Source organism: Xenia sp. Carnegie-2017, unplaced genomic scaffold (assembly GCF_021976095.1).
Source record: "Xenia sp. Carnegie-2017 unplaced genomic scaffold, XeniaSp_v1 HiC_scaffold_25, whole genome shotgun sequence".
NCBI lineage: Eukaryota > Metazoa > Cnidaria > Anthozoa > Malacalcyonacea > Xeniidae > Xenia > Xenia sp. Carnegie-2017.
The window spans coordinates 4,700,065-4,725,299 of record NW_025813488.1 but is presented as its reverse complement, the minus strand read 5'-3'; the positions used below and the strand labels follow the sequence as shown (position 1 = coordinate 4,725,299).

At 35.7% G+C, this 25,235-nt stretch overlaps 4 protein-coding genes and 1 long non-coding RNA gene across 7 annotated transcripts; 3 read left to right on the top strand and 2 right to left on the bottom strand.

Annotated features, from left to right (window-relative positions):
- Positions 1-3,071: 3,071 nt before the first annotated feature.
- LOC124452883 lies at positions 3,072-3,748 on the top strand. Its single transcript, XR_006950905.1, has 2 exons — positions 3,072-3,132; positions 3,195-3,748. It is a non-coding gene; the product is annotated as an uncharacterized LOC124452883 (long non-coding RNA).
- Positions 3,749-5,416: 1,668 nt separating this feature from the next.
- LOC124452665 (echinoderm microtubule-associated protein-like 2) lies at positions 5,417-23,363 on the top strand. Of its 3 annotated transcripts, XR_006950833.1 has the most exons (24): positions 5,419-5,616; positions 5,733-5,864; positions 6,162-6,229; positions 6,472-6,524; positions 6,608-6,643; positions 7,227-7,261; positions 7,550-7,670; positions 7,925-8,074; positions 8,260-8,332; positions 8,399-8,500; positions 8,601-8,696; positions 8,811-8,948; positions 9,136-9,235; positions 9,827-9,867; positions 10,114-10,230; positions 10,300-10,446; positions 10,685-10,816; positions 11,036-11,192; positions 11,366-11,551; positions 11,637-11,732; positions 11,901-12,031; positions 12,539-12,667; positions 22,080-22,158; positions 23,054-23,363. XR_006950833.1 is itself a non-coding variant. In XM_047003255.1 (23 exons), exons 2-23 carry the CDS (start codon positions 5,574-5,576, stop codon positions 12,665-12,667), a joined length of 2,283 nt encoding a protein of 760 aa, XP_046859211.1. In that variant the 5' UTR covers positions 5,417-5,492; positions 5,567-5,573; the 3' UTR covers positions 12,668-12,900. The 3 variants fall into 3 exon arrangements, 2 of the variants coding, with proteins under 2 accessions (XP_046859211.1, XP_046859210.1); XM_047003255.1 differs by lacking the exons at positions 22,080-22,158; positions 23,054-23,363 and having other exon boundaries at positions 5,417-5,492; positions 5,567-5,616; positions 12,539-12,900; XM_047003254.1 differs by lacking the exons at positions 22,080-22,158; positions 23,054-23,363 and having other exon boundaries at positions 12,539-12,900.
- LOC124452664 (inversin-like) lies at positions 12,585-20,287 on the bottom strand. Its single transcript, XM_047003253.1, has 10 exons — positions 19,843-20,287; positions 19,431-19,683; positions 15,966-16,184; positions 15,802-15,876; positions 15,295-15,493; positions 14,773-14,906; positions 14,536-14,696; positions 13,185-14,299; positions 13,013-13,090; positions 12,585-12,770 (listed from the first exon to the last, which is right to left on the bottom strand). The coding sequence occupies exons 1-8, from the start codon at positions 20,275-20,277 to the stop codon at positions 13,352-13,354; spliced, it is 2,424 nt and encodes an 807-aa protein (XP_046859209.1). The 5' UTR covers positions 20,278-20,287; the 3' UTR covers positions 12,585-12,770; positions 13,013-13,090; positions 13,185-13,351.
- LOC124452666 lies at positions 16,434-17,857 on the top strand. The gene has a single exon (XM_047003256.1). It carries the CDS (start codon positions 16,769-16,771, stop codon positions 17,702-17,704), a length of 936 nt encoding a protein of 311 aa, XP_046859212.1. The 5' UTR covers positions 16,434-16,768; the 3' UTR covers positions 17,705-17,857.
- LOC124452667 (protein farnesyltransferase subunit beta-like) lies at positions 20,631-24,146 on the bottom strand. Its single transcript, XM_047003257.1, has 15 exons — positions 23,982-24,146; positions 23,821-23,888; positions 23,537-23,609; positions 23,350-23,441; positions 23,205-23,254; positions 22,925-23,027; positions 22,706-22,789; positions 22,503-22,589; positions 22,333-22,384; positions 21,919-21,999; positions 21,809-21,853; positions 21,437-21,566; positions 21,274-21,343; positions 21,073-21,187; positions 20,631-20,969 (listed from the first exon to the last, which is right to left on the bottom strand). Exons 1-15 carry the CDS (start codon positions 24,060-24,062, stop codon positions 20,874-20,876), a joined length of 1,227 nt encoding a protein of 408 aa, XP_046859213.1. The 5' UTR covers positions 24,063-24,146; the 3' UTR covers positions 20,631-20,873.
- Between the last annotated feature and the right edge of the window lie 1,089 nt (positions 24,147-25,235).

Below are 25,235 nucleotides of genomic sequence, written 5' to 3'. Positions count from 1 at the left end.
AGATCAATAAAATTCTCTCATCAAATTATTATATTACATTTAACTATGGCAATTCATATTATTGCAGTAATCTGAGCTCCAATGTTCATAATAAGTATAGAGTACGGAAAAAGCTTTTCTATAATTTGTGGGTGATTCCCACATGAATAAATTAGAAGCACCTTTTGACTTGCCTTCTAATTTATATGCGGATCGAACAAGTGGAATAAAGGTGGCCGGGTGAGAGAAAAAGAACAACTCTCCTAGAATTGCGGTTTCGGATGAGGTAAATTTTTGTTCATACTAGAAATAACCACCACACGACATGCTCTGTCTTCCGCCTAACCTTACTTACAATCATTGATTTCCCAAACTCTTCACTGAGAGAAGAAAAGAAAATTTCTTTTGTTTTCTCCAAACCTCTGGAGAAAAGGCTTTGCTTCCTTTTTCTAAACAGTGTCGTTAGTTAACTTAAAACCAGGCTTAATTCCTTTTGTCTTTGCTCTGCATATATTTTTATACAATCAATGAATTTAATCCTTTTTATCATGGTTTGAACAAAATTGACGTCAAAACAAATGAACTAATAAATTAATTCGTGTGATATATGAAAATTATCAGAATAAACGGTCTTTCAATTCGATTAACCTATTTGACAGAACTGTTCGTCTGCTGAAGGTGCTCTGTTGAAAGTCGAAGACAGTCTTTAAGAAATACAACTACTTGCTGCAAAATTCACCTTGAAACCAGATGATTTAAATATTTGAGCAGGTAAGAATAGCAAAAGATTAAGAGAAAAACGAAGGCTGTGATGCGGATAATACCACAAGAGCTCTTATCATTGGAAAGGACGAGCAATTGAAGATATGAAACATGACACGGATATTTTTGAAATATCTTAGTAAATTGTTGACCGTGTCATGTTTGAAAGCACCAGATTAAATACAGAAAAATCGTTGAAAACATAATTATATAAGTCTGCGATCGATGAATTAAAATGCATGACCGAATTGTGATGGAATTTGCGATACAGAATATTCAAAGCATCGTTAAGAATCCCATTTGTTCAAAGAAATGAACGATTCGTCGGTTTCTTGGTATTTCTATGGTTCAATCTTGGACCACAAAAATGCAGTCAATATCCAGTGAATATATTGAAGTGAGAACACGAAACTGCCAATAGTTTCCCACTATTCTCGACATCAATTATTGGACCTCAATCAATACATGCCCAGAAAATTTTGCAATATCACTCACATAAGTGTGATGATTTTGCATTTTGCCTATTTCTAACATCTGGCCAATGTTAGAAATGACAATTTCCATCTTTAGTTTTTGTGACCAAAGGATATAATAATGTAGATAACTTGTATACCTCCTGAGCAGGGTCGGATTATGTCATAATCGTAACTTGTTTTGTAGATGTTTCGTTTACATGAGGAGGATGCAGATGAAAAGACGAAGAGGATGCTGATGGAGGGACGAGGAGGATGCAGATAAAGAAACGAAGAGTTCAAATGAATTACCTCATATATATATATATATATATTGTAAAATATACAAGATATTGCAACATGTGGGCAGAATGTTGCAATATCTTTAAACTCGATGGTCTTTTATAAACCTTACTACCTTACCGTAATAATTAAACAACTTTTAGGATGAAGTCAGAAAGAGTCTAGTAGAAAATATATTGCATGAGACATTCTTTAATTATCTTGTTTTTATCTAGGCTTTTTTTAGTTATATCCATGTAATAAATCGTTTGACAATGTTACAGAACACTGCTTGTGTTATAACATTGAGGGATGTTACAACACAATGCACGGTTCAAACGATGAGTTTTCCTCGAGTGTAATAATCTTCAAAGTTTTGTTCACTTAACATACATGTTCAATCATGTACAGTTATGGATATCAAGGTTTTAATGATCTCCATAATCGCTTGCTATGATTTTAATTCAAAAATTGTTGTTAGAGTTATGTAGACATATTGGGCTTACTGACGGTGAAAGAACAAGAACCCTGACAGTGGTATGTTCTTATAACTTTTGTTTCCATCAAACAAATAACTTCTTCGTCAGTCTCTTTTGTTTAGATCAAGAAGAAAACAGAGGAGTATGTGATGTTTTGTCCTGTCATAATCTTTACTTGTTTTTTAGATGTTTTGTTTACACGAGGAGGATGCAGATGAAGAGATAAAGAGGATGGTGATGATGGGACAAGGAGGATGCTGATAAAAAGACGATGAGGATGGTGATGAAAAGACGATGAGGTTGGTGATGAAGAGACTACGAGGATGGTGATGAAGAGACTAGGAGGATGCTGATGAAGAGACTAGGAGGATGCTGATGAAAAGACGATGAAGATGCTGATGAAGATGGTGATGAAGAGACTAGGAGGATGCTGATGAAAAGACGATGAAGATGCTGATGAAGATGCTGATGAAGAGACTAGGAGGATGCTGATGAAAAGACGATTAAGATGCTGATGAAGATGCTGATGAAGATGCTAATGAAGAGACTAATGAAGAGACTAGGGGGATGGTGATGGAAAGACGAGGAGGATGGTGATGAAAAGACGATGAGGATGGTGATGAAAAGGCGATGAGGATGCTGATGAAGAGAAGAAGAGTTCAAATGAATTACCTCAAATTTATATTATAGAACATACAAGATAGTGCAACATGCGGGCAGAATGTTGCAAAATCTTTAAACTTGATGGTCTTTTATAAACCTTAGTATCTTACTGTAATAATTAAACAACCTTTAGGATGAAATCGAAAAAAGTCGAGTAGAGAATATATCGCATAGACATTCTTTAATTATCTTGTTTTTATCTAGGAATTCTTGAGTTAAATCGCATGTAATAATTCTTTTGACAATGTTACAGAACATTGCATGTGTTATAACATTGAGGGATGTTACAACACAATGCACGGTTCAAACGATAAGCTTTCCACGAGTGTTATAATCTTCAAAGTGTTGTTCACTTAACATACATGATCAATCATGTACAATCATGGATATCAATGTTTTAATGTGAAAGCACGATCTCCATAATCGCTTGCTATAATTTAATTCAAAAATTGTTGTTGCATTTATGTAGACACGTTGGGCTTACTGACAGTAAAAGAACAAGAACCCTGACAGTGGTATGTGCTTATAACTGTTTGTTTCCATCAAACAAATAACTTCTTCTTCAGTCTTTTTTTAGGTTCAAGGGATGATGATCAAGAAGAAGATAGAGGAGTATGTTCAGTTTTTTCATGTCATAATATTAACTTGTTTTGTAGATGTTTCGTTTAGATGAGGAGGATGCAGATGCAGAGACGTGGAGGATGCTGATGGAGGGACGAGGAGGATGCTGTTGGAGCAACGAGAAGGATGCTGTTGGTTCGACGAGGATGCTGATGAGCGACCAGGAGGATGCTGATGATGCTGATGAAGCGACCCGGAGGATGCTGATGGAGCGACCAGGAGGATGCTGATGGAGCGACCAGGAGGATGCTGATGGAGCGACCAGGAGGATGCTGATGGAGCGACCAGGTGGATGCTGATGGAGCGACCAGGAGGATGCTGATGGAGCGACCAGAAGGATGCTGATGGAGCGACCAGGAAGATGCTGATGGAGCGACCAGGAGGATGCTGATGGAGCGACCAGGAGGATGCTGATGGAGCGACCAGGAGGATGCTGATGGAGCGACCAGGAAGATGCTGATGGAGCGACGAGAAGCGCGCTCATGAAGAGACGAGGAGGATGCAGATGAAGAACAAGATGAAAAACAAGATGAGGTATAAATACTTGTTTTTATTTGTTCTACTGATTTGTAGCTTAGTGACTTCAGTCTTTTTTCAGGTTCAGATGTTTGTTTTTATTCTGCCACTAATTTGTTGTTTGGCTATCTTTTAGATAGATGTTAATCAAAGCATTATTTTCGATGTTTATTTTCGATTTTTCAGTGGCAGAAAACGATTTTTAAGAAATCTTGGATGTGGAAAGCAAATATGTTTTACGAACACAGATACGCTATTGTAATTGGCGTATTCTTTTACTAAGTTAGAGAGTTCCCTCGCTCTCCAACTTAGTAAACGAATTCTGTGGTAAGGTATTTCAAAATAGGCTCCTGCCACCTATTTTGGAATAGTGTTGTACAAATTTCCATTAAGTAATGATTTTATAATAATAATGTTGCTTTGAAAAGCATAAATGCCTTGATGAACAAAATTATTCATCGATAGTTTTGAAAGAATTGTCAATTTAAAACATGCATATGTATTTAAATTAATTAAATGTCACCATGCACGTATCAGCGTATGTTAATTGTGTTTTATTATGAAAATTTGTCATCACAACGTGTAAAAAATCGCTGTTATTTAATAATAAAGAAGCAATTTTAACAAATATTTGATGATGTTTGGGTTTGTTTTCATTCAACCGAAGCTGTGGAGTGTTTGCATTTACGTCATAGTGCCTATGCTCAAGAGAGCATAAATTTAGCAGAAATTGTTTTCACTATATGGGATTTTCCCCCTATATGGCGACTGATGAAAATACTCTAGAGGAAGAAATAATTGAATTGCTAAATGATTTTTGCATCAGCTGACAATACATTTGCGACTTTTCACAGTATTTTAAATGCATGAACATTTACATAAAAATTACATCTCGCAAGAAATATGAATTTTGATCATCAAATTATCTGACATGTCTCAGTAACTGAGGTCGCAGTATAGTAGCGGTAACCTCTTTCATGTTTCTGAGATTAGTTTACACCTCATTGTGTTCTACTCCGTTTCCACAGACCCTAAACAGAAACTTTCACCTGTAATTTAATGTATGACATAGTTAAGACGAAATTTAAGAGAACGGACTTCTCAAACAACTTCAAGCAAGATGTAATATGTGATTTTTTGCAAGTAAAAATGTTCGTACAATAACTTATGAAAAACTGTGACTTGTGATGGTTTGTTATTTCATGCAAAGACTCTTTTTTTATCAAAATCAACTTGAATATCGTAATTTTGCCCTCTATGGTTGCGAAACCTAAAATCATGGACGAGCAAGAACAATATGTTACGTTTTATTCTTTGTTTGCGAGCTACGTCATGGCCGCCTTGTTTGATGTTTTTAACAAAGGATGGATTTTCCTCATTTACAATACAAATTTCATCCAACATGGCGAGCATTTCTTTGTTATTTTACTCCCAGGGGATAGTTGCAACCCACGAATAACGTAAATTGTTATCAAGTTCTCTTTTTCTCATTTTCTGGCACATTTATCAAATGAGGAATTAAATATACATTGAATGACAGTTTCATTTGACTTATTAAAAACAAAAACATTTTAGCAGTGCGCGGGAATGCGCGGGAATTACGAATTACTAGAAAATAAATTATTAAATTTGAATAAATCATGTGACATTGGTGAAAAAAATTCAAATGAAATGGTTGCCACCATTGTCAAACTCACTCACTAACTTGCTTGTGGTTATCGTCGTCGAGCTGGTGGTTGTGAGTTACAAACCACAATATTCTCAGAAGTAATATCCCTTTCATGATTGAGTATACTTTGTGTTAAATTACAGATAAACAATGGATGAAACTAATCCAGAAGATATACCAGATACCAGAATGAGTTAGTACATTTAATAATTTTAAATTTTGAATTTCAACTAATTACCTTTTCTGCTGCTGTTACTCACGAGTTCTTGTTTATCAATTAAGTAGAGTGCTCTTGATATTTTGTTACAGTTTTTGTATATGTTTCTAAACTTGAAAAGTTCGTTAAACAACAAGGAGACGAAATTGTCTTGCTCAAGTCCGCATTAGCGGAAGCTTTGAGAAGAATACGAGTTTTAGAAGAGAAGACCCTCGTCTTGTTAGGTGTGTGAACATCATACTCTAATTATTTTTTATGTTTATACGTTTATGTATACATTTTTGTTCCATATGTTTAATAAAACATGTTGTAAAATGTGTTCTACTTATTATTGTTTTTTTTAAATTGGTGCAAATTCGTGTAAATTAAATAATTTAGTTTAAATTGAAGCTGTCATTTTTTCTCTTTGCTGAGGTTAATTTAGCTAAAGTTATTGCAGTGACTAATGTGTTTCTGCACAGCTATGAAAATTGCTTGCCAACACATTTCTTTTGTTTGACAATTTTGAAATTCTTGTACAGCTACTCCAAGATCTAAGAGGGTTATAACTACTCCCAGACTTAATGCTGGGTCAGCTTCTGGAGACAATGTAAGTACTTTACATACATACATTTCTTTGAATTCTTTTTTTGATTAACATCTAGTTTTTAACTTTTATGAGGACTATGTGTCTGAAAGTATATTGTTGCAACCAGCCTACTTTATTGTGATGAAAAATGTTTTTTAAGGTTGTTTAAGTAAATGGAATATTTTCTCGTTTATTTATGTCATGGTGAGAAATTTTTCAATTTTTGGTCATGTCAAATTCATATTTGTTTATTGGTATTTTAGACCTCTGGCACATCAACGAGACCCCGACAATCTTCATCTCAGTCATTGTCAAAGTAACATCTCTTTACGAAATTTCAGCAAGTTTTGTTTTATTAGCAAATGCTTTCAAATTATTTTTTATTTGCCTTTGTAAAAGGAAGCCCTTGTCAGCGAAAAGAAAAACTAGCCTCAGGTTTGAACTTCTTTGTTAAGTTTTCTTTTGGTAAAAGGTTCATCGTGGATATTTTTAAGCTCTTTTTATTCTTGGAAATAGTTGGAGCCCAACACAATTATAATGCCTCAGTCAAATATTATATTAAATACGTACATACATACTGGAATAATTCGATCATTATAAGCATGATGAGCTTCTACTTAAGTTTTAACATTTCTTTGTAATGTTTCTTGTATTTATTGTTTAGACCGAAACTTGTGAATATTATAATCAAACAATGCTAAGTAAAATGCTGGAAACATACCCAAAACTAGTTTGCAAGTTAGGTCATGCTAAGTAAATATTTCGATGTTCACTCACTGTAAAAACAATGGATTTCTAAAGAAATGAATAATGTTAATGATCTGAAATTTACATAGCATAAGACCAAACTTGTGTGCTGGCAATGCCACTGAACGTACTTCCCTCCCCCCCCCCTCCCTCTACCTAAAAAACATCTTTTGAAAAGCAGTAGCGTAGACTAAAGTGTTTGAAAATAATCTTAAATCATGTAGAGGTTACTGTAAAGACTTCAAAGTAGTTTTATAATTTGTATTTCTAGTGGCTTAGCAATTAAGGAAGAGCCTGAAGAAAGAGGTAACTATAGTTGTCATTTTTCATTACAAGGAATACTCAGTTGCATTTATATATGCTTTTGAAAAACCAGGCAAATGATTATATAAGATGTCAATGTACTCCAGGTTTCTATAAGTGAGTATTATAAACTCATCTCATTCCGCTTGGACCATTATTACACTTCTTGCATATTGTACTGCTTTTATCCCCTGTGCAGCTGTGCTCTGCCCATAGTTATATACATTTAGGGGTATCACATGTGTTATAACATTCTCTGAACTCTGCACTCCTTGTTATATTTTATTATAGATTCTGCTTTTGAAAAATTTCAACTCAGGGGTAGAACCATAAACTTTTATGCGTGGAATGGTTACAACGAATCATATTACACTGGTGAAGCTCCAAATGTGAAACTGCAGCTTGAATGGGTGTATCTTTTTTGTGTTACGTATGTTTACATACGTATTTTAAATGAGTAATACGTATCTTAAAATTACTGGATATGGAGAAAAAAACGATGAGTATTGAGTTGAATTGTTCTTGATTGAATTTCTGTTGTTGAGAATAGATCTAATTTTTAAGACTGTTGATTAAGTCCTTTTAAATTTTTTCATGCCATTATAAATTGAGAGGAAAAAAAAACCGCCAAAACAACTGGATTTTATGCTTTAACTTATGAATCAGACATGGTTATCGTGGAAAGGACAGTCGTAACAACTTGTACTTTCTACCATCTAATGAAGTAATGTACACCACGGCTGCAGTCGTTGTAATTTATGATTTTATTACAAAGTCTCAACGACATTATACTGAACATACAGACGATGTGAAATGGTAAGATATAGTGACGTTTACGTTGTGTTTCATTAAATCTAGGACAAACAATTGACATTGATTACTTTGTTATCGTTTGCATCATTCTTTATTGAGGCTGTATGAGACATTACGCCACTTTTTCTAAAAAAAAATAGATGAACTTATCAAGTCAACCCAATGATTTCTTGACGATCTTGTTTTAGCCTTGCTCTACATCCAAACAAAGACATTGCCGCTAGTGGTCAGGTTGCTGGTCATGCTAAAAAGGAGGGAAAGGTGAAACATTTTGCTTTATGTAACCATTGTGTTTCTGAAATCCTAAAGCTCTTTTTCATTTGCCAGCCTCACGTTCGAGTGTGGAGAATTGATTCCTTAGAAACGTTAAAAGTCGTTGGTTTAGGTTCGTTTCAAAGAGGATTGTCTTGCATTGCATTCTCTGTTGAGGTAAAGATAGTTCGCTTGCTTTCATTAAGTTCTCGTCAATTTTCCTGCTCTTTGAACATTGCGTTTAGTTCAAGCAATTGTTTCAACATTCATCTTTTAGGATAAAGGGGTTAATATTGTGTGTGTTGATGATGGAAATGATCATTGTATAACTGTTTGGGATTGGGAAAACAAAAAGAAAATATCTGAAGCAAAGGCAAGTATTGCTAAGACACTTTCTCGTGTCTAAGGTTTCAATTGCATTGTTAGAAGTTACCACTGAATCTCGGTTTTATATTATTACGTCACGTGTATTTTCTTTTTTGTGAAGGGTGGTAGCGAGCCTGTATTGGCCGTCGATTTTTACCCCAAGGACTCGAAGCGTCTGGTCACGTGTGGCAAGTCTCACATCGCATTTTGGAAACTAAATGGTGACAATAAATTGGAAAAGAGATTGGGTGTTTTTGAGGTGAGTTGATATGCCGAATTTAACACTTGTTATGTGTTATTTCGTAATTTTGCAATGAATCAACCATGTTTTTTTTCAACTCACAGGAAATCCATAATGGTGTGATTATGAAATCTTTTTCTTTCATATTCACTAGTTTGGTAAGATTTTCTTAAAAATTTACTTACATGGGAATTCTTCATTTTAGAGGCACTCCAAACCCAAGTACGTGTTATGTTTTGCTTTTGGTCAGAATAGTGAAGTAATTACTGGCGACTCTAATGGAAACATTTTCATTTGGTCAAGTGGTACGGTGAAGTGCGCAAATCTACTACTTTGACCAAGCTCTCGTAAAAAAGTTTTAATTTGTTAGTTTTTTGCATGTGTGAAGTTAACTGTAAGGGTATCTATACAACGTTTTGGTCAAGTGGTACGGTGAAGTGCGCAAATCTACTACTTTGACCAAGTTCTCGTAAAAAAGTTTTAATTTGTTAGTTTTTTGTATGTGTGAAGTTAACTGTAAGGGTATCTATATAACGTTTTGGTCAAGTGGTACGGTGAAGTGCGCAAATCTACTACTTTGACCAAGTTCTCGTAAAAAAGTTTTAATTTGTTAGTTTTTTGCATGTGTGAAGTTAACTGTAAGGGTATCTATATAACGTTAGGTTATTATTTTGGACAAACTGGAGCTGGCTACTTCAACTACAGTCAGTTGTAACTTTGTCGCATGTTTTCGCTACTTAAGTCAGAAAAATCAGCCAATAAAATGCAAGAACAAAAGCAAGGCTCGTAAAAATATGTTTTTTTGTAATCGCATTATATGTTTGCATGTTTTTGTACATATTTTTATTATTCTTGACATGTTTTCACTAAGTTTGTCCACAATTCTTTGTTTTTAGAGAAAAACCAAACCACTTACGAGATTATTGCTGCACACGAGGTATAAATTTGTTTATAGATTTATAGTCCGCCATGTAGATATAGGACCAACAAAGTCAATCGTTAACTGCCAATTAATTATGTTGGATGAAAAGTGTCTTTTGACATTTTTTTCTGCATGACTGTTTAGGGGGGGGGGTGCAGAAGGGGAAATTTCCACCAGGCTCCTGACTTAAGTGGTCGAATGACTAAAGAAAGCATGTTTATACTTCATTCATGTAAAGGAGGCTTTATACTTACGAATCAGGGACCTATTTTCTCGATCGAAACTTCTCAAGATGGAATGTTCTTGTCTGGTGGTGGAAGAGATAGGAAAATCTACTTGTGGGACTGTAATTATAACCAATCTGAAAAGCAACTTGAGGTACTACTTCCGTTGAATGTTTGGAGAATGTTCATTTGGTAATTTAACATTTTTAAAATTAATCCCTAGATTCCCGAAGAGTGTGGGGCTGTGAGATCCGTGATATTTGGTCCAAAACTTAGTGAAGAAATATGTGTTCTGATCGGAACAACAAAGAATTGCTTGCTGCAAGGAAAATTGGAGAACGAAAAAAATCAATTTACTTTTCTCACCCAGGTAAATGTTTTCTTCCTTTTTTATTTAAAGAAATGTGTATTTTGTTCTGATGCAATGTTAAATCTTGGATGATAAGAAAACCATTTTAATTAACAATGGACAAACGAAAATTACATGTAATAAAATTAATAAAAATTAGAATTAACTATGTAATTGAACGAATATAAAACAATACTTTTGAAATTTCAATAACTCTAAATGTTTTCAACCTATAAGTTTTTTTTTATCTTTGTGCCAGGGTCATTCCGAAGAAACTTGGGGTCTTTGCGTTCATCCTACGAAGCCAGTTTATGTTACATGCGGTTATGATAAAATGCTGTACATGTGGAGTGCAGAGACAAGATGTTTGCTTTGGTCAAAGCAACTCGAGGTTCGAATAAAATGTACTTTATCACAAAGCATCGGGATGCTCAGTTTTTACGTAACCCCCTTCCTGAACATTATCAAAACTTGAGCATATATTAACGTAGCTATGTGCATGATAAGATATAGCCGTATATACTGTTCAATTTAGAGTTATATTTGTGATATTGTAATGTTATGTGCAGTCGTTGGTCTGTACAATTAAGCTAAAACTTTCAACATTTAGGATCCCCTTCAATCAGTTTGCTTTCATCCTAATGGCAACATTCTAGCAGTTGCCACACAGAACAGTAAATTTAAAGCTTTAGACGCTGAAAGTGGTGTAGAGTTCTTCACTTGTGTTGTTGGCTCCGAGCAACATGATTGCGTCCAATTTTCTCCAGGTTATGAGTAGAAATAACGATGTAGAAAATATTATTCATTCATAATACGTTTACCTATTTTTTTTTATACAATTTTCCTACGAATATTGGTTTTCATTTGTCACCGCTTTATTTTGAGGCAATATTTTCATTTGCGATGTACTAATGCGTACCTATTTTTCATTTTTTTACAGATGGCTGCTATTTGGCGATTGGTTCGCATGATAATTTCATCTACGTGTTTGCGGTGACTGAGAACGGTAAAAACTACAAGAAATATATCCGTTTTTCCGGTCATTCCAGTTATATCACTCATTTTGATTGGTCAAAAGATAGCCAATTTATTCAAAGTAATTCTGGTGATTACGAAATGCTTTATTGTAAGTATGGTTAATAATTTGTGGTTCACGTTCGTCCGGGACACCCCGTAAAGAGTGGATAGTAAAATATAAAATTTTGACATAGGGGATGTTAATGAGTGTAAACAAGTGTCGTCGTCATTTTCTATGAGAGACACGGAGTGGGACAGTTGGTCTTGCGTTCTAGGGCTCCCTGTGAGAGGTTTGTGTCATTTCTTATTCTTATCCTCTACTAACTTCTATGAAATTAACTGCTTGCAAACGATCAGAAATACTTGGAGTACCGCTTCTACTTAATCATGGATTTATGAAATTTCAAGATAATATGCATAATACGTCGACGTTGTATTTATTATGTGAATATTTCCAGGAATGTGGCCTGAAGGCGCAGATGGGACTGATATCAATTCTTGTATAAGATCACATGATAAACAATATCTTGTTAGTGGGGATGATTTTGGATGCTTGAATATATTTTCTTACCCATGTCCAAAATTAAAGGTAAACAGTGAATGGATTTAGTATTTCTTATTTCTTGAAGATGACAAGTAGCTATAACTTATTTTTCAACAAAAGGTCTTCTCGACTCTGACATGATACTGGACTTCTCCGAAGTACGAAATAAGCACAATTTTTTCTCATACGTTAGAAATATTTAGATTAGAAATTGAGAAACCCACTGTCCATTCATTTGTTGGGGAATTAGAAATTTTCGGATCAAATATGGTGTTTGCATCGCTCGCCATGTTGGAGGAATATCGCATGTAGTGAAATGAATTCTTGTTGATTTCGTACTCTGTCGAGCATTGGCAATTTGTTGTTGTCTTTCAACATGGCCGCTTGACGTCACATGCAAACACTCTATAAGTGGATTTCAGAAGCCAAGTATTTAGGAAATATATAAGCACTGGGTCACAAATGCTGTCTACTAATGTAAAAATTTGCAATTTGTGGTTGTCAATGAATTGGGTTTTTTGCACCGAAAATTTTAAAGACATTTTTTTGTAGTCGATTCCCAACATTGCCCGCGGTCACAGCTCACACGTCACAGCGGTTAGATTCCTAGTCAAGGATTCCCATCTTATTAGCACAGGAGGAAAAGACAATACCGTCATGCAATGGAAACTTGAGAGCTAAGTACATCGATTAAATTTTTCTTACATTATATAATAATTAATTCGATTGAATAGTCTTACAAAGTTTGATTTCGTCACAACCTTTTGATTTTTTCGTCAATTATCTAAATAGAGAAAAGCAACGGACAATTTACTTCAAAATATTTCGAGAAACTTGGGAATATGTTGATAAATGATATACTATAGAAATTTCCATCCGTATTTTTTCAAATTACGTAAATATCCTGACACAAATCTTGTAGACAAGAAGCTTGGATGTAAAAATCTAATAACTAGTCTTTCGAAAGAAATCACACAAAAACCGGCTTTTGCGATGTGAATGGAAATATCTGATAGATTATAGTACCTGCAGCCGTTTTTCAAGCTCGCCACTGCGATGAGCGAAGTTCTTCACCAGAAAATCAAGTTCTTGACGGATTTTCTCCTTCTCGTAAACAGTAAAATTGAATTTAGTCAAATTAGCATGGTTATGACTATTTTACGACACAACTCGTGTGACATAAAATTGTTTTGTTTACCTTTTTTAAAACTTCAATCTGCAACATTTCTTTCATTTCTTTTATGCTTTCTTCTGTTTTTGATATTGAATATCGATGACCTCCAAAACTGTTTATGATATTTTGTTTATCCGTTTTTCTTGGTGAGATGGGAAAATCTTTACTTCTATCTGTACCATCTACTTCCTTTATATAACGCTATCTAGGACTGTTGATTCTTGCAAAGAATCTGTACTATATTGTTGACTTATGTCGACGCTCTCAGTTCGTTCATTACCTTCCTTCATATTAGCGCTATTTTTGACTGTTGATTCTTGCAAAGAATCTGTACTATATTGTTGACTTATGTCGACCATTTCTGTCTTTTCATCTTCTTCCTTTATATCAACGTTATCTATGACTGTTGATTCTTGCAAAGAATCTGTACTATATTGTTGACTTAAGTCGACGCTCTCAGTTTGTTCATTACCTTCCTTTATATTAGCGCTATTTTTGACTGTTGATTCTTGCAAGGTATTATTTGACATTTCTACAACTCGCTCAATTCTAATAGTTGGTATGTTTATGCGACCCTTCTCCCATCGATAATAACCAGATTTTGCTTCCTTTAAACTTTCCGAATGTTCATTTAAAGGTTTTTCTATAATTTCTTCCAAGGGTTTTTTAACCTTCAGAGAGTTTGGACAAGTTTCACTGTCTGCTGCTCTATTACTTCTAAATTCATTGGTTTCAGTCTCATTGTTTTCATTCGTTGGATTATCATCCACAAAAGGACGTGTTTTATTCAGTGCTACTTGTTTCTGTTTTAACATAATTTGCCTGGGTTCTTTAGGTAGGATTTTTTTTGTTTTGCCATTCTCTTTATCATTCATTTTCTTAGTAATAATTAATTGAGAAATGTCAACTTTTCTCCTTGGTGCGTCAGTCATATTATCTGAATTTTCTTCATAATTTTCAGGTTTAGTTTTACTTTTCGACCATTTCCCTCGTCGCCACCATTCTTGAATTTTCTTTGCTGCTGACGTGACTATTTTCTTTCCTGTCACGCCACCGTGATCTCGAAGATATCTCACACAATTGTTGTTTTTATTTAACTCGGCCAAGTCAACTGCACTGACAAACTTATATTTGCCATTCTTTGTAAAAGAGATGAGAAGAACATCACAGTGAAATTTCAAAATAGAGTGTTTACAAAGTTTATCCTTAATCTTCGGGTTGATATATACTGTGTGAACCTGCAGTTAATGCTGATGGTGTGTTCCAGTTGATACTTGTGATATGAACTGTGCATTTTATCATTTTTAGTATAATATATTCAGACGTTATAGTTAAGCAGTAATTGTGATAGAAATGTGTGATTGTTAAACATTACCTTGCATTGTGTGTTAATAAGATTAATGGATGCACCTCCATCCATGAGATTTTTGCAGATCGGAACTGATCCTACTGATGCAGCCAATTGTAACGGCGTAAAATCTTTATTGTTTCGAGAATTTATGTAGCAGCTGCATCTCAATAAGTAGAGAACTGCATCTAGATGGTTGCATGAAAAAATATCATTGCAGATAAGTTTAAGAGTTTGAACATTAAGGAGAAAAAATTGTCGAACCTATCTGTTGAAATATGGCTGCTTCGTGCAACGGTGTGTCACCAGCTTTATTCTTTAGTTCTAATGAACCTTTGTATTTAACAAGAACTTCTAAGCCTTCTCTCAGGCCTTTCGATGCAGCCAGATGCCCTGCGCTGTGGAAAGTGAAAAGTAATCTTCAAGGCTGTAGTTCCAGCATAATGACAATGCTTATAGAACCAGTAGCTCATTGGAAGCTTTTTTTAATTAGTCAAAAGCCTTTCAAATTCAGACAGTTTTACCAACTGCTCTACACGCGACAACTTTTGAAGACGAGATTCTTACCGATGTATATGAAAGATATCGGATTCTATAATGGTTATCTATGGTTGAGTTTTTTACAAAGGGTTTTCTTTGTATGTTTTGTTCATTTTTGTCTGCAAATGGAATACAAACACATTGCAGTCGAAAAGTTCACCTGTAGAGTGTTGACTGCGAGAGGTATTTGGGTGTATGAAAGTATATCAAATTTTTGTGAGCAAGATATTGCCTTACGTATTTTACCTGTAACCATTCTTGTTTTGGTGGTTTGGATTAGCGTCATGATAAAGTAACAACTCTGCACATTCATAATGCTTTGAGACGATTGCATTAAACAATGGCGTGTATCCACATGAATCCTCTATATCCACATCTGCTCCACATTCCATAATCAACACTTCGATACACTCAATATGTCCCTGACTAGCCGCTACATGCAATGCTGAAGGACAACAATGTTCAATAGGTTAATCCTTTGCTATAAATATTTTGATTGCAATGAACAATGAATGTTAATAACGCTGAGAACAACGTTAAGTTGGGTGGAATATTGGAAAATGAAAAATGAAATATGAATGAAGACTTCGGGTGTTATCAGTTTTCTTTAAGCAGTATTTTGGATCGGACTGTTTTCAAATGTTCATTTAGAAATCCCTAAAGAGCTACACTTGAAAGTTGTCTAAATTTATTTCCTATGTTTATTTATGACTCTTTCAATCCATTTGGATATGTGTAATGCTCTTATTGTACCTGTCTGTCCATTATTGCATCGTAAGTTAACAGGTGATCCTTTAACCATCAGCAATTTGCAGACGTTTGCTTTACCTATGTCAACAAAATTCTTCTCGATAAGTTGATATTGGATGATGATTATAAGTTAATGGGTTAGTTATTGTACGCTATACTTTGCTTACCTGCATTAACTGCCCAATGGAGAGGCAAACGACCATTCTTATCAACTGTAGTAGGATCACCTCCAGAGTCCAGTAGATGTTTCACTATATCTGTTCTTTTATCTTGTTTTGAATCTTGAATAATAGCAGTGTGCAGCGGTGTTGCGCCTCCTATATCTTGACAATTAATCGATGCTCCACCATCAAGCAATTTCCACATACAATCAATATGTCCATAACCTGTAGGAAATGAATGTTGGCTGTACTAAATAATTCTATTATTGATATAGTATCTTATTTCTTTTGATTCCACTTTTCAAAATGCATTTCGCCATCGGAGAAAACATAATGCTGAATTAATAATTGTGTTGAAATCATTTAAGTATTACTAGTAGATAATGTCTTTAACACGAAAAATAACATAAACTCTAATGACCCTCCCCAGTTCTTTTGCTTCTATTAATTGTGTCAGCTGTTTCATTGACGTCAATGACAATCCATTTAATGGTCATAGCTTCCTTTTATCTCTCAAGACCAATTTAAGTTACTTTTTTTTAACAAAAAACACAGTGTGTCTTCGATTATGATCAATGTTATCGTTTCCTTTAACAAGCGTCTTTGCAAGAATCGTAACTTTTGTGTTCCATAGCTGTGTTGAAACGTGTTTATGTGCTATTCTGTTTACCATTTTAAAGTTCTTTCCCTGTTATTTGTTTACCTAAAATCTTTCATTTCAAGTGTGTAATACCGAGTCATGCGTGTTGCAGCAAGCATCATAATCCAAAGCTTTGTGTCCTTGTTGATAGCTACTAGCCGTGTCAGAGATGTCTTATGTTTTCTCTTCCTTACTATCAATGGAAAATGCTAGGCGTATCAAAGCCAAACCGGTTGTATTAGTCGTTGGTTGTAACAGCAAAGTTGCAAAGGCAACAATTAACACGCTTTCAACAAAATATGCTCGTAAACTGAAAGTGCATGTTGGCTTTCAACTATCCGAGTTACTTGAAAATTTGAAGGCCTCAAGTCGTGTTACGACAGTAAAAGAAGAAATGGAAGAATTCACAAAAATGAAAGCGGCTTTCGCTGACGTACAAGCTTTACTAATTGTTGCACCTTACCGTGAGGATGGAGTCGAGTTTGTTTCGAAAACAGTTAACGCTGCAAAAAAAGCAGGTGTTAAACACATCTTACTTTTAAGTAGTACATATGCTGCGACAGGTGAAACTACTTATGGTAAACAGTTCTATCATCTCGAACAAGCTGTAATGGCAGGAGGAATACCCTTTACTATTCTACGATTGCCGTGGCTTATGGAAAATTTCTTCGTATACAAACATACGATAAAGAGTCATATGCAATTCTTTGTTCCTGGTGATCCAAAACGAGAATTTGAAACTGTTTGCGTAGGTGACGCTGGCGCAGCAGCTGCCGCTGTTTTGGCCTCGCCCCTAGAGCATGTTGGGAAGGTATACTCTGTTGTAGGCGATTGGAGCACATTAGAGAAAGTATCGAGTGCGATGACGAGCACACTAAGCAAGGTGATTGCCTGCATTCAGGTTCCCTACGATGAAGCTCTAGGGCAATTAATCCGAAATGATATGGTTGACGAGAATCTTGAAGAATACAGTGAGTTTTATAAAACTCTTGATTCTGCTTCGCAGCAGACTTTGGAAGAAAATCAACATTATCAATACATCACTGGAAAAAGTCCAACAAAACTCATTTCATGGATGAATCGTCATGCCGATGTATTCAATTAGACAATAGTTACATTTGTTTTGACGATAAAAGAAAGTGAAACTATAGTTGTCCCACCGAGATATACACGTGTTCAAAGGTGTAACAAATGTATAAGTTAGAAGAAATTTATTGAATTAAATACAGAGAAGTAGATTTTATCTTGCAATACCTTACATTCTGTTCACAATTTGAAAGTCGCTTGGCTAAAGCAACGAATTTTATGTCTTTGTTTCTCAAGTGTCTCTCTACATGAGCTCAATTTCTGTGCTTTTTTATAATTTCTGGCTGTTAGAGCAGATGAAGAACGAAAAACCTTTTAAGACCTTTTTCAAATTGAACCTTGAATTAAACCCATCTTTAGTTTGAAGTAAGTTCAAGAAACCTAAGATCCTTAATTCCTAGCTAACTGCTTAACCTAAGAAGGAGGGATTGAGGTCAGCTCTACTGTATGTATCAAGACCTCTACCTGCTCTTCATTGATCTGACCAAGGCCTTCGACACCGTCAGCAGACCTGGCCTCTGGCCCATCCTGTCTAAACTAGGCTGCCCCCCCAAGTTCGTCAGAGCCGTTCGGTCTTTCCATGATGGCATGATGGCCAGGGTGGTCGAAAATGGGGATGCCTCCGAGCCCTTCCCTGTCACCAACGGAGTCAAGCAGGGCTGCGTCCTGGCTCCCACACTCTTCAGCCTGCTGTTCGCCGAGATGCTGTCAGCTGCACTAACCCAAACCAGCGCCGGCATCAGGATCAGATACAGGACAGATGGACGTTTTTTCGATCTACGTCATCTGAAGGCCAAGACCAAAGAGCGTGAAGCCCTGGTCCGCGACTTCCTCTTTGCTGACGACTGTGCGCTTGGCGCCCACTCTGAAGAAGACTTGCAATGCCTGGCAGACTGTTTCTCCACCGCTACTAAAGCCTTTGGTCTGACAATCAAGAAGACTGAGGTTATGTACCAAGCAGCCCCTGGTGCTAGCAAGCCAGAACCAGTCATTGAGATTGACGGTGCCCAGCTGAAGAACGTGGAGGACTTCACCTACCTTGGTAGTTGCCTCTCCTCGTCTGGGACCCTGGACAGGGAAATTTCCTGTCGACTGGCAAAGGCTAGCAGCGCCTTTGGACGCCTTTGCACAAGAGTCTGGCACGAGCGGGGCATCACGCAGAAAACGAAAGTCGCAGTCTACAGAGCTGTGGTACTGACATCGCTCCTATACGGCTGTCTTCCATACGTGATGCGTATGGAAGACAGCCGTCTTCCCAAGCAGCTCTTCTGTTCTGAACTGGCCAGCGGCACAAGAAAGCAGGGAGGCCAGATCAAGCGTTACAAAGACTCCCTGAAGCAGTCCCTGAATGCCTGCAACATCCCCGTCGATGGTTGGGAAGGACTGGCTGCCAACCGTACTGCCTGGAGGCAGTCTACACTGTACGGGATCAAGGCCTTCGAGGACCGTCGACTTGAGGAACTTGATGCCAAACGCCAGGCCAGGAAGGACAGGAGAGCAAACCCTGCTGCTGCCGTAGCCTGCCCGGTGTGTGGAAGTATCTGCGCATCGGACTTCGGGCTACGCTCACATATGAGGCGCCACTGACGTCATCCTCGCTTCGCGACGGACTTCCATTAGTTATTATTATTAGTTACTGTATGGTTTAGAGAAATCCGGTTTCTAATGCACTTGCAACGTTCAGTTCGTTTATGAAAATTTTCGTAAATACTTTTATTACAAAGGTTGGGTTTTATGTTGCTTACCTACGGCAAAATGAAGAGCGGTGTGTCCTTCGTTGTCAGCTAGCTCTAAATTTGGCTGAAACTCGAGGAGAATTTGCAATGCCTCAATTTTATTTAATATGACCACAATGTGAACAGCTGTTAAACCCTCCTTGTTCTTTTCGTCTATGATTTCTGGAAATAACTTGCACATCCAAAGAGTACTTGAAATATTATTGGTATGCTCGAGCAAATGATGAAAAATCTTTCTTTTCACTTCTTCACCATTGTTCTCCTTATGGAAGAAAGATAATGAACTAAATAACTAATTTCGGCTAGTTTAGGTATGGTTCAGTTTCAATTAATGATGAAAAGTATAGTAAAACTTACAGTTTCAATGGTCCAAGTTAGTAATGGTGACTTTACTACTTTAGTAATGATGATTACTCCTTACTTTACTTTGGTTGAAAATACTTTCGTTGTTGCGTTCTAAACCAAGTGTTGCGCAAATGGATAGCAACCACTCCTCATTTTGAACGACGCAGTCAAGTACTGCTTTATCAAGACGTGCGCCTTTCTGAATGATCAATCTTAATATTTCCAACTGTTGTAGTTCAGCAGCATAATTTGCTGCTGTCTTTCCTGCTTTGTCTCGTACGTTTACATCGATGTCTTTGTCGATCAAAATTTTGCATATTTTTCGAAATTCTCCGCCAAACAATGCTGTCCATTTCGTTTGCAAACGTTTCACACAATGAATCAATAATGTTTCGCCCTGCTCATTACGAACATTGATGTTGAAAGACGAATTGCGTTTAAAGTAATCTTTGCATTCTTCTAAATCACCGAAATAAACAACTCTAAATGCGTAGTCGTTTGCGTCAGCCATAATTCGTGTTTGGAAGGGAAACGACAAATGAAATTTAATACTTTCGTATTCAAACCATGCACGTCGTGTCTGGCATGCATTTCGTGCACGAATTTTCGTTTCGTTTTCGTCAATAAAGACGATAGTGTGGCCCAGGCTTAATGTTTATTGATCAACAATTGATTTGGCAGGATTTGGTAGTACATGTTTTTATCAACAAAACGTTTATATGTTTGTAAATGATGATCGTCCAGGTTAACATATAACGATTCTCCCGGGTTCAAACCATTTACTTTATAACAAAACGTTTAGTCCATAAAAATTTTCTTCAAGAGTATGATATCATCAAATGAATGAATAGTCAAAGTCATGAGTAGAGCGACAACTTCATTTTTCTTATCTTAAACATTGAATGACTTAATAATATTTCTGAACACTCGTTTTCGTCAAGCTTTGTCCAACATCTAATTGACATTTTCAAATAGTTGTTTTATCATTGATGTAATTCAACAGTAGAGCTTCGTAATTCATCATTGGGGAGGTTTCTACACATTTCTTAAAGTCACACGTGTCTGTATTTAGCCATTCTAATATTCTAATGTAAGGTAGTAATCCCTTCATTCGTCCACTTTTGGTATGTCTAACGCATTGAAGTGTTTGACGGCTTCCATTGCGCTATCTATACCAATGTTAAAAATCGGATGTGTGGTATTCTATAGAGAACGAAAACAAAAACAGATCTTTTGAAGATGTCAAGACGAACGCATTGGGGGGAATATAGTTGATGTAAGGTGTTGCACCCTAGGATATACCTACCAATAGGTTTTCATTACGTCCAATGACTTTCACATTTTCTTTATTCATTTCGTGAAAATTCTGCGCCACAGACAGACCACTTAAACAATAGCACGTGTGATAAAAATCGCGAACTCTACAAGCAAGAGTTAAAACAACAGATTGAGGTACAATATCTGTCGTTATGCGATGAGTATTTTTCAAATGAAAATGCGCACTCACTTGCCGGGTTTGTCTACTAGTCCACCAGTTGGGTACTGACAATTGACAAGTATATAAGTTTGTAGTGCATCTTTAAAAAGAGAAGAATAGTCATGGTTTTAAAAAACAATAACACTCAAATGTAGTTTGTGTTTCAGTGATTTCTATATTTTAAGATTTTCACCTCTATCAAACATCCAACTTTGATCGCTCAAAGCTTGATCATTTTGTTTCTTGAGAATATGGTGTATTATAGGGAAAACTCCTCCCTGCCAGAGCGAGTAACAGCCATCTACCAACTTGTTTGTTCGACCCTTTAAAAAATCAACAGATTATTAAATCAATTTAATAATCTTTGAAAGATTCCATAAAATTAACAGAAGGATCTTTTGAAAAAGGTTCAAATTTATAGATTTATCTCGTTCACAGAAGTTAAAAAGATACATTATTACTTCAGATAATTCACAAGCCAAAAAACGATGCTTTTACACACTTCACGGTTTATTAAATAATTGCGACAGGTTTTGAAAGAACTAAATGTTCCAACACATTTCACCTGAAAACCTCCTTCAAGTCTCATCTGTCGTTGACTAGTCCATTTCTAAAGAAATATATTTATTTTCAGTCGTAATGCTTTAACTGTAGCCGTGATCGTTCACAACTTACTAGCAATTTTTGAATATTTATTTTATTTTCTTCTCCTAAGAGAACGAGCGCGGCCACACCGCAAAAGGAATAACCACCGTGCTTCAACACCTTTATGAAACCAACGTTTAAATTAATTTCGTGACACGTTAGTCTAAGACATTTATTTCTTTTCACTGTAGAGAAACTGCTGCTTTTATGAAGTTGATTTTTGTCCCATCCACGATTGTTTACTGACGCATTTTTCAAACTATCGCGAATGTACGTGTAATCATTTTCTTTTTGTACATGAAACTTTTATTTTATTTATACCAAATGTTGTCTGGCATACACATGGTGTCTTTGCAATCACAATAAAATTTATGAATATTTAACAAACATAATAATTGATATTAAAGAGAATGCTAGAGATGCATAAAAACGTCACAATAAAACTATTTGAGTGTTACCTGGCTCACCAGAAAAACCTCCTTCATATGTTTGGCAACTGTGTGTTTGATGAAAGAGAAAATATTTAGATTCTAATTATGCATCTCATTGTTAGCTGTGAGAGCATAACAAGGTGACAATAGTAGTTTTGCTCAAGCAACAAGTTAATTTGGTACCATTTAATCCAGTTGCCAGTGTTTTCAAATAGTTTTGGAGTGTATACATTTGTTAATCTGGCAGCAACTGCTGCACAATATGCACCTCTTGAGAAAGAAAATTGTATTAGCTAAAAAAATATTTCCTATCTCTTTATGTCTATTCATGAGTTTTAACATGATGGAACTATTTCTGGGGTAGTAGCAGACTCATGTTAATTCACCTTATATCAACCTCTCCATCATAATGCATCCGAAATGCACCCTCACTTGTATGACAACGCAATAAGAATCTGAACAAGCCTTCCCTAAGAATAAAATAACATCAGTTAAAACAAGAAATAATTATCAACAAGTCACACTTGAACATTAGACTTGTATATGGCAATATCAACATAGACAAGCTCCCAAGTAAAGATGTCAACTGTGGAGGAATTTTTTACCTATCTATAGCTTCATAAGCTTGTGAGTAATACAGCCCACAAATACTGATAGCACAAACTGCTGCATAGGTTGGTGCCAAATGAGGCAACTGACCTGGTCCTCCTGAAATATTTTATATCTTTTATTAGGAAATTACTAGAGGATTTGAACTTAAAAGAAGCATTTTTTGGAATAGATGATGGGAGCTGAGTTGCTTCTCAAAGGAGTTAATACATATGTAGTCATTTGGCATGAGAACTAACATAGATTGTTTACATGCTTTTGCTAAGGAAATATTACCTCCAAAACCTCCTCTTGGACTTTGGCATTTAATTAGGAATTCTGCCACACTAATGAATTAAAGTCAAAGGAATTCAAAATAAATAAATCCATGAGTATCAAGGAGGAAGAATTTACATATATCAAAAAATAAATTGTATCCTACTTTTTTGCTATAAATTGTGTTATTGGTTGATCTAATAGTTCTAGTGAGTGAAGGATCCAATAACATAGCCATGGTCTACTGGCATCCAGACACTATAAAAATATCATTGATTTCAGTACTTTAATGGATCATGAATTGACAATGTTATTATTCTACTTGAAGAAATCACACCATGTGTATGTATTACCTCATAAGAACTTGACAGTTTGCTCAGTCCACGTGTACAATACTGAATATGTTTCTTTCTTTGAAGAAGAAGTCTAACAAAACAATTGAAGCAAAAGAGTCTACTTCAAGACTGGTGACTCCGTTTGAGTTTCTGAGCTGAATTGCAGAATACCCATGCACTCGGTTTTAGTGTTGGGATTAGGTTAGGGTCAAGGTCAAGTTTTTATTATACGTGAATCGATGAGTATTCTCCAACTGAAACCAACTTAAAGTCAAACTACTTGATTTTTATTCAACACTTACTCAGATATACTATCCGAAATTTCTGACAGTACTTCATGGTTCATTATGACAGAGTCTTCTACCTTCGTCTGTAAAAACGAACAACACCACGATAGTGAAAACAAAACAAGACTTTGGATGAAATGAAAAAGATTTTGAATTTTTTTAGCAAATATTACAACCTGCTCTTCTGTTGTACGCGTAGGAAACCCGTCATCATTGATTCGCAACTCATCCAATGATTTTTTGTTTCGAAACGCCATTTAATATGTACCGTAGTGTTTGTTTTCATTTCATTTACCATATTACCATGTCAGTCCGCCATCTTTTATTCATGACGTCGTGAATTACGTGAATAGGTAAAGCACATTGAGTTCTATAATAACTGGAGCGGCTATCTTTACTGGGGCGAGGTCGCCAAAAAAATGGCGGCCAACGGACGTATTTCCGCTGAAATGATCGCTTTGCAGAAAAATAATATTCTCGACCTCCCCTGGTGTCTATAGTAAATTATAAAGAATTTTCAAAACAACACGATATCACAGAATACGGATATCGTTAGCTCCATATTCTGTGACAATATCTTTTAGCATTTCTTTATAATGCCAACACTTCAATCGTTCAATTGTTGGATGTCGTAGTTTCCACAAAAAGGAACATATCGCTTCTCACAGGTGAGATAGTTGCTTGTTTTGTTAGTCCGTCAACGATTGAAAAGCAATTATACATGCTCTTGAAAAGCCATAAAATACATATTAAATATCGTATTTTTAAGACTGACTTGAACCACAATTATACTGATGTTTTCCTGTTTTTGTCAATAAAATACTGCATACTTTTCTGTCATTTGTTAATGCATGAAATCGTAAATTTACCCATCTATTTGCAAAATAGTTTCCCTAAAGCAAAAAAGACCCTGCACACATTTTGCTCTGTGAAAAGTATCAAAAAGAAATGATCAGCCCCAACAGTACCCATGATTTGTTATGTTCTATTTGCTGACAACATGCAGGGAAGACCAAGGAGTAAAGATGACTGGAAGATGTTATTGACCAGGCAGAGTCTTAAAAAAATGATAATGCTGTAAAGGTAATTGATTTATTGTCTGCCTTATCCTGTCGACAATGGATTCACTTATGATGCCTTGAATGCTTTGAAGTTAAAGTTCATGAACCAAAAAAAGATGGCAAGAAGGTTGTGTGTGTTTTGATGCTTAATTAAATGTCAATTCACAACATATAAAATGGGAAGGCCATAAAGTTTGTGTCTATGTAAACATTTGTACTGAGATTTATGATGACTCGATGCAGATGTGAAGCATCAAACTGTATAAGCCATTGAGTTTTATATGACTTAATGTTAAATCATGTCATATCTTTATCAAAATATTTTAGTTGAGTGTTGTTTAAATGTTACTAATATCTAATGCACTATAC

What these genes read in the sequence shown, in the direction of transcription:
- LOC124452665 (XM_047003255.1), top strand. Translation starts at nt 5,574, where the DNA reads ATGGATGAAACTAATCCAGAAGATATACCAGATACCAGAATGA. An exon ending in AGAAAATATCTGAAGCAAAG is followed by an intron (nt 8,697 to 8,810) that starts GCAAGTATTGCT and finishes TTTTTTGTGAAG; the next exon opens with GGTGGTAGCGAGCCTGTATT. An exon ending in AGATTATTGCTGCACACGAG is followed by an intron (nt 9,868 to 10,113) that starts GTATAAATTTGT and finishes CTTACGAATCAG; the next exon opens with GGACCTATTTTCTCGATCGA.
- LOC124452666 (XM_047003256.1), top strand. Translation starts at nt 16,769, where the DNA reads ATGTCTTATGTTTTCTCTTCCTTACTATCAATGGAAAATGCTAGGCGT.
- LOC124452664 (XM_047003253.1), bottom strand. Translation starts at nt 20,277, where the DNA reads ATGGCTGACGCAAACGACTACGCATTTAGAGTTGTTTATTTCGGTGAT. An exon ending in CCATTGGGCAGTTAATGCAG is followed by an intron (nt 15,877 to 15,965) that starts GTAAGCAAAGTA and finishes TTGTTGACATAG; the next exon opens with GTAAAGCAAACGTCTGCAAA. An exon ending in TTATTAACACACAATGCAAG is followed by an intron (nt 14,300 to 14,535) that starts GTAATGTTTAAC and finishes TCTTTTACAAAG; the next exon opens with AATGGCAAATATAAGTTTGT.
- LOC124452667 (XM_047003257.1), bottom strand. Translation starts at nt 24,062, where the DNA reads ATGGCGTTTCGAAACAAAAAATCATTGGATGAGTTGCGAATCAATGAT. An exon ending in ACACAATTTATAGCAAAAAA is followed by an intron (nt 23,255 to 23,349) that starts GTAGGATACAAT and finishes TTAATTCATTAG; the next exon opens with TGTGGCAGAATTCCTAATTA. An exon ending in TAAATATTCAAAAATTGCTA is followed by an intron (nt 21,854 to 21,918) that starts GTAAGTTGTGAA and finishes ATATTTCTTTAG; the next exon opens with AAATGGACTAGTCAACGACA.